The 13,973-nt window shown below is 42.4% G+C and overlaps 1 protein-coding gene across 2 annotated transcripts; it reads left to right on the top strand.

The window, feature by feature from the left end:
- Positions 1–833: 833 nt before the first annotated feature.
- Positions 834–11,955, top strand: RCN2 (reticulocalbin 2). 2 transcript variants are annotated; one of them, XM_027712189.1, is made up of 7 exons: positions 834–968; positions 1,076–1,181; positions 3,823–4,019; positions 6,526–6,627; positions 7,490–7,586; positions 9,229–9,371; positions 11,140–11,955. In XM_027712189.1, the coding sequence occupies exons 1-7, from the start codon at positions 855–857 to the stop codon at positions 11,290–11,292; spliced, it is 912 nt and encodes a 303-aa protein (XP_027567990.1). In that variant the 5' UTR covers positions 834–854; the 3' UTR covers positions 11,293–11,955. The 2 variants fall into 2 exon arrangements, with proteins under 2 accessions (XP_027567990.1, XP_027567988.1); XM_027712187.1 differs by having other exon boundaries at positions 6,514–6,627.
- The last annotated feature ends 2,018 nt before the right edge of the window (positions 11,956–13,973 follow it).

Here is a 13,973-nt window from a genome sequence, read left to right as displayed (position 1 = left end):
AATAACAAATCTAACGATGGTCCTACATAAATCTAAATCCACTAAGAATCATTAATTTGACCTCAGTGGGGTTGGGATCAGAGCAATTCCAATTTCATGTGACAGCTGATAGGAATGATATTCCCGGGGAGGCCTCTCATTTACCCGATGTATTTTCAGTTTGTCTGAGTGGTCAATGAGGTTAAATTTATTTTACAGCTTTCTATTATCTGTGTTGAACAGTTATTAAAATTTGTATCGATCCACCTCTTATGAAGCGTTGCTTCCTTTTCTTTTTCCCTTAGAAGTGTTCTTTGTGAGTTGGGCCCTCAAGCACGACAAGTGCTCTTTCTCTTTTCGTATAAAACTTTCACAGGGCTTGTTTCCTGATCCTCCCCTCTTGCAGGGTTTGTGGATGTTTGCCTGAACTTCTGGGAATCACAGAATCATGGAATATGCCGAGTTGGAAGGGACCCATCAGGATCATCGACTCCAACTCCTGGCCCTGTGTAGGACGCCCCAAGAGTCACACCGTGTGCCTGAGGCCGTTGTCCAAAAGCTTCTTGAGCTCTGGCAGGCTCGGTGCCGTGATCACTGGTAACAGTGACTTCCGTCTGCCAGGCTTCTGTGATGATCAGAAGTTGGAAAACTGTCAGTACTATCCGGGCGGTATTTGGTGCCTTCCGCGGGCAGGGCAGGAGACAGAGGAACGCGAACGCTCTCGCTGCCGACCCGCCCAGACCCCGCCGCCGGCCCGACCCTCCGCCCGCGGGCCCGACCCTCCGCCCGCGGGCCCGACCCTCCGCCGCGCCCCCCGCCCGCCCCCGGCCCCTCTCCCCGCCCCTCGCCGCGGGTCGCTCTGGGCGGGCGGCGCGATGCGGCCGCTGCTGCTGGCGCTGGGCCTGGCCCTGGCCCTGGCGGTGGCCCCGGGCGCGGCGAACGAGCAGCACCGCGCCGAGTACGACCGGGAGGCGCTGCTCGGAGGGCAGGTGGGCCGGGGGCGGGCGGGCTCCGGCGGGGCCGCGGGGCGGGCGCTCCCCGGGCCGGGCAGGGCAGGGCCGGCAGGGCCCTGACCCGGCGCGTTGTTGTGCCGCAGGAGGAGGCGGAGGAGTACGCGCGGCTCAGCCCCGAGGAGCAGCAGCGGCGGCTGAGGAGCATCGTGAGGAGGATCGACGCGGACGCGGACGGGCTGCTCAGCGAGGGTAACGGCGGGGGGCCGGGGGGGAAGGCGCGCTGTGCCCGCGGCTCCCGCGCTGGGGAGAATCCCCGTGGGAAACAGCACGGCCCCTTGCACGGCGCGTTAGAAACACCGACAGGCTCCCACAGAGGGTGTCTGAGTCCCTGAGGTTTGTGTTCGACTCGAGAACACGCGACTGAGAGGGGCCTCACTAATGTGTGTGAATCCCCGAAGGGGGAGTGTCGAGATGGACCAGGCTCTGCTCGGCGGTGCCAACCCCTGGGACAAGAGGAACGGGCAGAAACTGCTGCCCAGGAAGTTCCAACTGTACATGAGGAGGAATTTCTTTCCTGTGCAGCGACAGAGCACTGGAACAGGTTGCCCAGAGAGGGTGTGGAGTCTCCCTCACTGGAGATATTCCCGAACCGTCTGGACGCAATCCTGTTCCATGTGCAGGGCACGACCCCGCTTGAGCGGGTGGGTTGGACCAGATGAGCCACTGTGGTCCCTTCCAACCTGGCCCATGCTGCGATTCCGTGGGGGAATAACTGGGGCCAAGAAGAGTTAGTGTGGGTAAGAGCAGTACCAAGTTGCGGGTACCACCTTTGCACGCCTAAAGCTACTTGGAATCAAATGGATTTCTGTGTTTGTAATCCTCTTTGTGCCACTCAGAGCAAGTTTAAGATGCAAAGAAGGTATTGCAGCCATAATACCACATAGGTGCACCTCAGTACCTAGTGACACAAAGTGACATGGAGAGATCATAGTTCATCACAACACAGTCACAAATGGCTCCTCCCAGACTGGTTTTTATCAGTCAAACTTATGAACCTCATGGTGAACTCAGGCCCTTCCTTTCAGTACATCATCACGACACTCTTAATTTTAAAACTAATTTTTGTTGGTTTGCTGTGATTTTGACAAGTAAAGTCTCTCGTGTGCAAACACAAAGTAAACAGAATCCTTGTTCAAACGCCAGAGCAGTAATATTTCATTAAAATTAAGCAAAACATGTGGGAAGCTTTCTAGGTGAGAGGACAAAATATGGTTTTAAAGACAAGATCAACCATCTCTCTTGAATGTCTTTCACTTTATATGCTGAATTTAATGACCTGCACCCTTATTTCAGTGTGTCTGCATGGACTGTGTAGAGCTGAGACGGTCTGTAGCTTTGGCAGGAGGGCTAATCCCTGGGATACAGAACAGGCAGCTCACAGTGTTAAGGCTACAGGGGAAAAGTCTATTTAAAGTGTAGGAATTCCACCCATACTCCATCCTTATGCCATATATTGCATCTGGTTCTCAGTCTAATGAAGACTTGAATTGCTCTCACTTCCCAAAGGAAAACTCACAGTGGAATGTGTTTTAACACTAAGAAACTTATGGTACTGATTTTTTTTCAGCTCAGTTGTTTCTCAGTACTGCAAAATTCTTCTTGAGAACTTTTTCCATATTAATGGTGCCTCCATTTGGAAGCTGACAGTGAGAGAAGATGAGCAATAAATATTTCTGATTAATGGCACTGGACATTATGTGTCCAGATGGCTGTGCCTGATGCCTTAAATGCTGGGTCCTAAACCATAAATCACACGTTGCCCATCTTTAAGAAATGATGTTGCAGTTTCTTGTAAGGCAGTGCTGGGCTGTGCACAAGCCTTGGTGCCCACACACCTCTGCACCTTCAGTCAACTCACAGAATCTGTTACAAACCTGGTTCCTTTGCTAATACAAGTACAGTATTCAAAATGTGTTTTTAAAAATCTCTTGCTGCTTTTCAAAGAGATTTAAATCTAGTGAAGTTGTATTGATGCTTCTGCCAAGAATGACAGGATAAGATACTTTAGTATTTAAAGAATGCTGTAAGATTTTTCTGCATCAAAGTAGTAATTTTTATAGGACTTTTTTATTAGTCATCGTGAATCTTCAGGGCAGGATTTCAGTTGAGTTGATTTAGATATGTAATTTTTGCAATGCAGAGTAAGATGTCTTTCCCTTCTGGGCACCTGAAAATAACTGAGAGATACTGAGAGAATCTGTTCTCCCAGTCTTCTTGAAATAAAGTAACTTTAATGTATTTGTGTCAATTCATTGGTGTATTAAGTTTTATTTCTTTTAGCCACATTTCTATTAAAACAAGCAGCTTAAAAGCCTTTCCAAACTATGTAAGGCTTGATTTCAGCCCCAGGTAAAGGGAAAATAGCTGTTAATATTTTATTTTGGGTAATTAAGGCAATGGCAGTAAATTGAGTTTTATTTCAGTTTGTGGATTTTTCAAAAGAAACCCCAGACTGATGAGAACAATGGTTTTTTGGGGTACCAAATTACACTTAGAGCTGTCTGTCTAAGCCATATTCAGCATCATTTTCGTAAAGAAAAGGGGAAAAAAGGATGCCATAGTGTTGATTTGCTTCAGATGTGGCCACGTAATCATTACAAAAAAGACCCAGAAGTCTGCTGCTGTGATCTGTGTCCTCACTCAGTTAACTTGGAAAAAGCCTGAGCATGGAGGAGACAGATTGGTTTGCTTTAACTAAAACCTCTTACCTCCATGCTTACATCCCAACTGCAGAGTGTAATCCAGGTGGAATAGAGCTGTGGTATCTTTCCAGTTTTCACAGTGCAGATTACTCTGGTTTATTTTGTTATATTTTTAATGCTTTCCACAGATGAGCTGAGCTCCTGGATACAGCAGTCTTTTAAGCATTATGTTACACAAGAAGCCAAGCAACACTTCAGTGACTATGACAAAGATGGTGACGGATTGGTGTCGTGGAAGGAGTACAATTTGCAAATGTACGATCGTGTAATTGATTTTGATGAGAACACTGTCCTGGAGGATCAAGAAGAAGAATCATTTCGACAGGTAAAATGTTTCAGCAGCAGTTTCTGTGACTGTTGGCAAAAGGCAGCAATTTTTGTTTATTGTGACGGAACAAGATGGGTAGAGGAAGCAGAGCAGCTGGCATATGTTTTAACACTTTCTGCTATCTGAGATGGGGGAGTAATTAAAGGAAAGTAATGGAGTATCAAAGCTGCTACCAACAAAATTAAGACACAATGAAATGGTACCCCCTGAGTGTGTTTTGCTGGCTGAGTGGAGTTTAAGTCTGTCAACAGTCCTTTTATGACAGAGCCCAGTCTCCAGCCATCGCCTTAAAACAAGGTTCCAATCCACTGGGTTGGTCTGCAGCCTGGCAGTGTCCTGCCCTCAGCAGGGGCCAGGACCACTGCTGGTGGAGGAGAAGGAAACTCTTTAACCCCTTTACTGCACTGTTCTAGCCACTGTTTTGGTTGCTGCTCAAGCACTCAGTGTGGGCTATCAGTGTAGCCTGCTGTAACAGTGCCTGTCCATTAGAGACCCACAGAGAAAGCAATAGCAATTCAGACAGTTAATAATGAAACTCCTGTAGCTAGAAATGGATGTCTAAACACAGAAGTTATGAGTTAGTCTCATCTGTGAAAGCAGATGCATGAAAGAGGAAAGGAGAGAGGCAAGAAAGGCAGGGGAGGAGAGGTTCACCACCACATAGCAAAACTTTCCTTTCAAGTTACACATTTATAAGTACATGTAAATGTTTCCCAAAAAGAGAATAAATGAGTGTTTAGACTATTCTGGCCTGAGCTGTTTTTTCTGTGAGGATTGCTTTTTATGCTGTTAGTAAAATAGAGGTAGATAATATAGGATGTTGACAGAAGTGAAACTAAAATCGTGGGGAGAGGATTTTACACACTGAGGAAACAAGCTGTAAACCTTAACCTAACTGAATAATTCCATAGCTTTTAAATAAAACAAGATTTTCAATGGAACTGCCAGTCAAAATACTGATCCCATGTTTGAGATATTGCCCCCACAGATCTAAACAGAACTATAGATACACAAGCTGAGTTAAAACTGGTTGCTTAGTTAATGGTGTGACTTGACTGCCTGCTGGGTTGTCCTTGACGACTTCTTCAACAATGAGCAGCATTGTACAAGTACCATAAATCAGCCATCCTCAGCATTTTCCTTACATTTGGGAATTAGTGGGCCTGCTCTGATCAAAAGGGAAGAGTAAGAATGGGTGTTGATTTAGAATTGACATCGAGTAAACCACAGGAGTTTACCAGAGGGTGGCAGCCTTGTTCATCACTTCCCAAAAATCACTGGAAAACCAGACTGTCCCTGGTTTTCCAGTGACAAGGGCAAGTTTATGTTGCAGTCTAGTACTTTCTGTAGCCAGTCCTTCTGAACTGCCTTCCTGGTTAAACCCTCAGTGAAGGTCAGCTTCTCTCTAAGAAAATTAAACTATTTTGAAGAATATTTAGGATCTTATCCTTCATTTGTTACATGTTACTCTCTGTGTTTTTCAGGTTAGCCTCATTTCGAGAGAGGTGTCAGTAGACAGGATATAAATGAGAAGTGCAATTTCAAATGGTTATTTTTTAAAGCATTTAAGATCTATGATTTTCTGGCTGCTCCCTCACCCAGATCAGTCACACTGATAGCACAACACACTTAATGATGGGATTCCAAGGTCATTCTAGTTCATGTCACGTGCAGTTGGAGCAGAGATCAGTTTTTAATGGTGGGGGTCTGTATTTTGTCTAAAGTGACTGTATAAAATGAAGTGAGGCAAAAAAGGAAATTTTTTCAAATTTGGCATACAGAAATAGGAAGTGCAGACATTCAGGAATAAGAACTTGCCTGATTGTTGTGGATATCATTTCTTTTTTAAAGACATGCTAATATATGTACTTAAAACGGGTTAGAGAAGTGACTTTCCTTTGAAATTCTCAGGTGTAGTGGACAGCAGTCTTGTAATAAAGGAATCTGGCAAATCCTTCAGCCTTTAAAATGGCTTCAGAAAAGACATTTTACACATGTGATATTTCAAGACCTTCTGTGAACTACAGACAGCCCTTGATATAAGTAAGATATAGATTCAGAAGGTTAAATGTTCTTAAAATGTCAATTTTGGAATTTGCAGTGGCTGCCATTAATTATAAACATTGTACTCCACTTGGTTACTTTGGGAATTGGGGACTTTTAGAAGAGGTGCATGTATGGAAATAAGATTTGTTGGTCTTTTCATTATCTCCCTTTTGTGTTTCTGAAGCCTTGGCTAAGAGTATGTTTTAAATGGTTCCTTAAATTAGAAAAGAAAACAAAGAGGGTTTTATGCAATTCTTAGAATAAAACCTCAATTAAAAGTGTTGTTCTCATTGCTCTCAATTAGCTCTTTTTTAGTGAAGGTATAACATCAGTACAATATGAGTAGGTAACGTGAAACAATTAATAATCTAATGAGCTTATAGCCAACTGCTATAATGTTGTTGTTCCTTTTCATTAAGGGCTCTAACTAAATCTATTTTCTAAGCTTCATTTAAAGGAGAAAAAGCGTTTTGAGAAAGCCAATCGAGATGAGGTTCCTGCCCTGAACGTGGAGGAGTACGTGGCCTTCGAGCACCCCGAGGAGGTGGAGTACATGACGGTGAGATCCTGCCAGTGTCTGTCTCAGCCTCTGGCTGTAGATGCAGCACCTTTTTTATTCATGCCCTGGCCCCAGTCCCACAGGAAGTGGGCTGTGGAGCAGTTTTGGACACTGCTTGTACAGCCCAAATTAAGAATCAGGTGGTGTGTTGAGGATCCGGTGCTGGAGGTCAGGAGCTGGAGCAGGAGATCAGTGCTCTTCTTTGAAATGTTCTTTGAAGCTGTTTCACAGCTGTCCCAAACTTTTGGAATTGGACTGACATAGCCACCTCTCAACCCTGTTAGGGTGGGAATACATCAGTGAGATTTTAGCTTTCAGTTTTAGCTCTCTGGTGCCAGAGCCAGCTTCCAGGAGGAGTGATCTGTAAGCAGCCTTTGTTTGTGTGTACACAGCACAGAGTTGTGGACAAACAAGGGAAGGCAGAAATACAGGATGGGCTCACTGGCTTCACTGGGAAACACAGGACGAAAGACAAACCAATTATAACTGTTCAATTAAGTTGCAAAAATGCAAATTAGTGAATCCATCACATGAAAAAAGAAAAGTGAAAATGAGATGATAGAGCTTTGTGCATATTCATATTTCTCAGCTGCTTTTTTAGTTTTGAATTATGTTGAAGGATTCCAGCTCTATGGACACCTTTCAGATTTGGTTTTCATGAAACCTGACATTCTAAACTCCTAAGAGCAGATCTGTTTTATTGCTCAGGAAGCAGTTACTGCACCAGCCTACATAAAACAGGAAAGGAGATTTGAAATGAGGGAGTCTTTCCTTTAAAGAATTCCTTATTGCTCTAAAATGATTCAGTGCTGTTTCTCTTGATTATGAGTTGCTAATTTTGCTCTTTGTATGTGTACAAAAGGACTTTGTCATTCAGGAGGCTTTAGAAGAACATGATAAAGATGGTGATGGATTTGTCAGCCTGGACGAATTCCTTGGTGATTACAGAAGAGACCCAAGTAAGGAACAAAGGGAGGGGGCATGAAAGAGGGAGCTAACAAAAGCTTTTGATTTGGGTGCACCTTTATTTTCAGCTTTTCATACCTACAGATTCAGAGTAACATTTGACTGTGTTAGTATAATTCTGTTTCCTGGAACTGAGCTCATTATTTCAGTCTGCCCCGTGTGTATTTGGCAGTGCTTTGTGTGTGGCCCATTCTGCTGTTTCCCTGCAAGTTGTTTTCCTAAGACTGAAGTGTATTCCTGAGCACCAGGGATACAGCTGAGACAAGGTGCAGTATTACTGAACACATCTGCAAAGCCAGCCAGCAGGGGTGGAAGGTTAAACTTCCCTGGGCTTGATCAGCTCCAGCAGGAGCTCTGAGCCTGGCTTTGGAAGGGTGAGCCAGGTGTGTTACAGGAGAGGGGAAGGGAAGGAGTCAGTTCTGTACCAGAGATCAGAAGCCTGATATTTACCTTCACTTTTTGGTTTGTTATGGGTTTTTTTTTTTCCCACTCCTGCCCTTTCTTAAATTTGACCTATTCTTTCTTTAACAGGAACAAGGGCACTTATCTGGTATTAATCAGCATTTATGGATAAATATTTTACACACCGTATTTGATTTCACTACGAGTTATGACAAATAACTCCTCCAGTTCCAAAAAGCCCTTTCACTTCAGTTATGTGGAAAGTCTGCTTGGCCCTAAGGAGTGCCAATTTTGAATGGTATCATAGCTGAGAAAAATTGTTTAAGCCACATGAGGATATGGAGAAACAGGGGAATAGTCTGTTTTATTTCACTCCAATCAGCCACCTGGAATTTCACCTTTATGACCAGATTTGTTTGCCAGAGCCAGTAAAAACAGTAGGTCTCTGATGCAACTACAGGGTTCTTTATCTTTTTCCTGCTCTGACTTGAAAGAAAGCTTTTCCAAGCCAGTCTGTACAAAGCTGTTGGAAAGGAGTGAAGTTGTTGCAGTAATAGAGAAGAGAACAGCTTTGCATTACAACTTGTTTGCAGGAATTCAGAATCAGTACAAGCTACTTCAGCTTTCCTCCAAAAGGCCTTCTCTATTCTGCAGGTAGTGCTCCTCCAGCACACTTTAAAATGACTAATTAGACTACGTGGTGACTGATTTCATAACTGTCTTGTGGTTTTGGGCAACAGTGTATGGTGAATTGTGACATTAAGAGATAATCTACTTGCAAAACTAAATGTTAGAAAGGACTTCATTCTTTTTTATTCTTTTACAGTAGAATCCTGATTATTTTTAAACTTACTTATCTGCTTGTGATACTTTTGACATTCATAAGGTTTAGAAAGTCTTAATATCTGTCCATGCTTGTCTGCAATATTTATCAGTTTGATGAATTGCTTCTGAATTTCTTGAAGAGCTAGAGATAAGTTTAGGATTGCTGGGTAGGCTGTGCAATGCCAGTGCACGGGGTAAGTACAAAACAAGTGTGCAAATAAAAAAATACCAACAGTAAATGAATTTACTTTCCCTACTCTCCTCTGCCCATTAAGGTTTGTCTTTGCTTAGTGACATCACTTCTGTGTTATGTTTTACGAGATTAAGTGAACTTGCTTGGGAGAAAAGGTGAAAACACCTGCTTTAAGGTGAAGAGTGGCTTTAAACGTGACAACTGTGTCTTACCAGCTGCAAGGGAAGATCCAGAGTGGATACTTGTGGAGAAGGATCGTTTTGTGAATGACTATGACAAGGATCATGATGGAAAACTCAACCCTCAAGAGCTGCTGTCCTGGATAGTACCCAATAATCAGGGTATTGCACAAGAGGAGGTGGGTGTTTGGGCTGCTCTTTAGGGTTTAACTACTGCAGGAGAATTGTGAAGGTATCACAACAAAATGGTAGAAGCATTCAGATTTATCATGCCATAGTTACTGAAAATGGATGTTAGTAGATCTTTGCATATATTTTTAACCTCTTTTCAGTTTGACAAGGAGTGCAGGTCCTTTACCTGCATTAGGCAAATGTGAAGTTCCTACTAATTGTGTGAGTGTTTGTGAATGAGCAAAGTGCTTTTCTACATGTTTAAACAGCTTATCTGCTTTGACTCAAGGGTACAGCATTTTAATACGTGATTTTTTAGTTATTGTAGGTAAATCTAATGAGATGCACTACCAAAAGAAGCTTCATAATTTTGAAAAAAAGAAACTGATTGTGATTCTTGTAACTGGATAAATCACCATAATTTGTAGAACTAAAAACTTAAGTACAAGAAAATGGAAGTACTCTGCGATTCAAGATGGTGCAAAGCAAACTTTGATGATGATAATTAAAATGGTTTAATCAGTGGTAGAACACCATAATAGCTTTTAAGTGGATTCGCATTTTAGCTGTCTCTATTTTTTTGTAGCAGTTTACAGTCCCGGGCTGCAGCAGAGAGGATTTCTGCCTTTCCACTAGTAACTTTTTATCTAAATTTTCCTTGTCTTTCCTTCACACTGGGGGATTTTGGTGTTCAGAATGGCAGGAACAACAGGTCTTCCCAAGGTTCCGTGGTTCTTGGGAAAGAGAGGAGCTGCTTGGTCTCATTTCTGAGCTGCCACCCCTGCCTGTCTCAGCTCTTGGTGACAGCAAAGCCCCGTGGCAGCCGCAGCGTCGGCTGCTCGTGTGTCTGGCCCTGCTGGAGCCGTTCAGTTGCTCGAGGAGTATTTCTGCAGCTGGGGCTCTGTGAGCCTCTGCACAGCCTTTTTTTGACATCTGACTCTTGAGGGTGGTTGATTCTTAGAAATAGCCCTGTTGTGACATGAATTCTGTGTGGTGCTGAGTCTGTTCATACCTCTTGGTTGGCTTGGTTGGGGTTTTTTCAGCTGTTCTTAGCTACTGATGCAAATTTTAGCTTACAGCAAGGCTGTGCTGTAGTGATAGCTCAGTTCTGCAAGAAATAATTTGTTATATTTGTTTCTCTAACCTGCTGGGTTTTTTCTTTGCTTAATATAAAGGCTTGGCAAAGTCACCTGTCCTAAAGAGAAGGTAGCATTGACTTCAGCCATAAACTGCTGTTTGAAAGCTGAATGTCACAGTTTCTTTTTGGCATTTCAAAATGACTTGAGAAGCCTGGTAGCTAAATAACATAAAAATAGAAAAAATACTATATATTTCATTTTCAGGAATTGATATGTGTTTCCCAAGATGTTTATCATATTAATCCTGCAGCTTCTGCCATACAGAGTGCTTTTAAAACCTGCTTGGCTGACGTTAGTCCCCGTTATTTTTGGCTCAGTTACACTGAGCCAAACCAATCAGAAAAAGTGGGAACAGAAGGATTCTCTAAATTCCTGTATTTGTAGATGTTCAGCAAATGAAAACAAAGCCCATGTAATACCAGGACTCCTGTTTCTCTGAACTAATGGGTGCAGTTGAGCTGCTGCACAGCCTGTTAGCTTTGAACTATGTAACACTGGTGACTGAGCTACAACTCAAATGTTCTGCAATGGCTTCTTTGTTTTACTGCTGAACTCCCCTCCTTTTATAACATATAAATAAGCAAAAAAATCAGAATTGTTTTAACTCGGTGCACGTGGTGTTCCATTTCTTTTGCAGGCTCTTCACCTCATCGAAGAGATGGATTTGAATGATGACAAAAAACTTTCTGAAGCAGAAGTTCTTAAGAACCAGGATTTGTTTCTTAACAGCGAAGCAACAGATTATGGTAGGCAGCTTCATGATGAACGTTTCTACCATGAAGAACTTTAGATTATTTATTTTGTAATCTGTTGTGGGGTTTTTTTTTCCCCTTTCTTTCATTTGGAGTTTTTGTTAAAAGCATCCATCAGCCGTGTTGCAAGTTTTATGCTGTAATTACAGTACACTAATGGTTGTGTAAATAATTTGCATTCAAAATTTAATTGCCCCCCTGCAGACTTCCTGGGCCTCTTCTAGCCTTCAGAATTAATCTGAAATACTTACTTCCAAAACTCTGTAACGTTGGGAAATAAATTACTTCGGGGTAGTACTGTATTGTGAAAAGTTGTTCTACTGTACTTGAAGAAAATGGAGAATCTAAATGGTTCTGAAAGGATGCAAAATGTAGTAACTGAGACTACTATTTTTCTAATCAGTTTAATTGGGGAGGGGGGAGTGGGGAAGGTGGGAGGATGTTTAGAGTCAGTATTAACTGTGGTTTATTTAATACCTTTGGAGAAACGCTTAGATTAATGCCTCAATTGTTTAAGAGGTTTCTACTTAATTTTAAATGGTTTCTATACTGTGTTTTACTGTATCATAAAACTTGCTATTTTTACATCTATAGACAACAATTGTTTTTAAGGTACAATTCTACAGCATTAGCAATATAATGGTATTTTACTGTGTCAAGATCCTGTTCATTTGTTGGATTAAAACTTAAAATATTCTGTCTTTCTGTGTTTTGTACATTTATTTCTTACTGTGGGTCGCCCACAGCAACTGCTTGAGGTGTGAGCAATGTACATAATGTACAGTGGCAACATTCTTGGCTTTATCAACCAGAGACACATCATCTCATCTACATCCTAAAGAGGATTCAAAAGCAGCAACGTGTGCATTTAGCATTTTCTGGACAAGTTTGCAGAAGCAATTGTGTTTGTTTTGGTTTTTAATTTGTGGTATATGGAATCTTAAGGCATCAAGTGTGTAATGTAATTGTTTGGAACAGTCTGAAAGGTTAATGGCATGACAGGTTGAGGTTAGGAGAGTCTGTATATTCACTTTTATCTCCTAGAAAGTCACAGAAATGAGGTGAGTGTTCCAAACAAAGACAAAGCCTCCCAGAACAGCTTGTGGGGTGTGTATTAGGGTTTTTTAATTCCTAGAACTAACTCCTTGGAATGCTCTCTCTGTGTTATCCTTGACTAATGCTTTCCTTCCTCCCAGCTCTCTCTTTATTGAGTAAAAGCAACTAGTTCTGCCTTGTTTTCTTCCCAATATACCACCTCTTAATTATGCTCAGAACAAAGAGGGAATTCCTTTTGGCACAGGTGTTGATGTGTCACCAGTAGAATGTTAGAAATTTTGATGCAGAGCAAAACTACACACGCTTTCAAAACACTTTTTCAATTTTAGGGGTTGGTTTTTTTTCTGCCCATAGTTGTTTATTTCAGTTCCTGGGAATGTGAGTACAACTCTTGCCATGGTGGTGGTGGGATCTGACTTTAGTTTTTTTTTTTTAAAGTCTAAGAAATCCAGTGTGCTCAGGAATATTAAAACAATTGCTGTGATCTTTGTTGGTTTGAAGTATACCTCAAATTGGATGTTTTGTCTTTGCCAAACATCCAACTTACTGCTTAATTTTAATATTTCTCTAAGCCAGTTAGGTGGTGTTAGAGCTTAGCTCACTGCAAGACAGAACTACTGCCCTCCTCACTTTGCAGCTCTTATTGTTAAGAGTGTGGAAAACTAGTATTTTAAAAAACCCAATGTAATTGTTAGTGTAACCAGAGAAGAGCAAAGCTCAGTCCTGTAATACTGTTGCATCCTGGTGAAGGTTTCTGTAATTCATAGGGTAAAGCAATGCAGGCTTCCTTTGTTTTCTGATAATGTTTTTAAAATTAGGCTTCCTTCACTTTGGGATTGGAAGCCCAGTAGTGCATTCACACTGTCCTACCTTAGGCATCTCTGTACCTCCTCCAGCAAGACACACAGCAGAGATCAGTGAGAGCCAAGAAGCCAAACTTTGGAAAACTGAGGGACTGTTTGTGCCTGGTTCCTTAGGGACAGACCCTGTGTCTGTCCCACACCTATTGATTATTCTCTCAGCAATCACAAACCTCACCAAACAAAGCCAGGTTGTTGGGATACTTTAGAAAGCAAGAGCAGATTCAGCTAATGCCACATTTCATCCCAGAACCCCCACTGGAGGAATGAGCCTTTATTCAATTAAACTGTGTGATTTCCACCCGTGGAAGGGTTATGAGCACTGTTCAGGTTGTGGTCAGCTGGAACAGCTCAAAACAGCCAGTCCAAAAAAGCCCCAAAAGCTCAACACTCCGAATTAAAACCTTAGCTTTGACTTACAGAAAGAGCAGGAAGAAAGATGGTGAAGGTCAGGTGTCCCATTTTCTGTGTTTTGAGGTGAAGAGGCCTCGTGAAGGTCTCTGCCCTGGTACCTGTGATCTCACGTTGTGAGCAGCACATGCAGAGTTATTCCCAATTCCAATACTAAAGCTGGTTAAAGCACCTTGTCCCCATGTAATAACTTTCTTAGAGAGAGGCTGAGCATTCTTGTTGGGAAGGTAACCTCATGGTCATCCCCAAAATGAGTTATCCCTGGTTCAGGGGAGCACCCAGCTCTGTGGGAATGCACACGAGGATGGTTCTTTGGACAGTGAGTGAGAAAGACTTTCAGAGGAACAAATATAAGCTAAAGTCAATGAAGAGAACAGAATTGCTCTGCTTGG

This window comes from Pipra filicauda, unplaced genomic scaffold, assembly GCF_003945595.2.
Source record: "Pipra filicauda isolate LSUMZ 115617 unplaced genomic scaffold, ASM394559v2 scaffold161_size1661140_pilon, whole genome shotgun sequence".
NCBI lineage: Eukaryota > Metazoa > Chordata > Aves > Passeriformes > Pipridae > Pipra > Pipra filicauda.
This window is presented reverse-complemented; position numbering and strand designations above follow the sequence as displayed.

Bases quoted from the DNA above. Each gene is read 5' to 3' on its own strand.
- RCN2 (XM_027712187.1), top strand. From the start codon at position 855: ATGCGGCCGCTGCTGCTGGCGCTGGGCCTGGCCCTGGCCCTGGCGGTG. The intron at 6,628-7,489 runs GTGAGATCCTGC...TGTGTACAAAAG, and splicing joins AGGAGGTGGAGTACATGACG to GACTTTGTCATTCAGGAGGC. The intron at 9,372-11,139 runs GTGGGTGTTTGG...TTTCTTTTGCAG, and splicing joins AGGGTATTGCACAAGAGGAG to GCTCTTCACCTCATCGAAGA.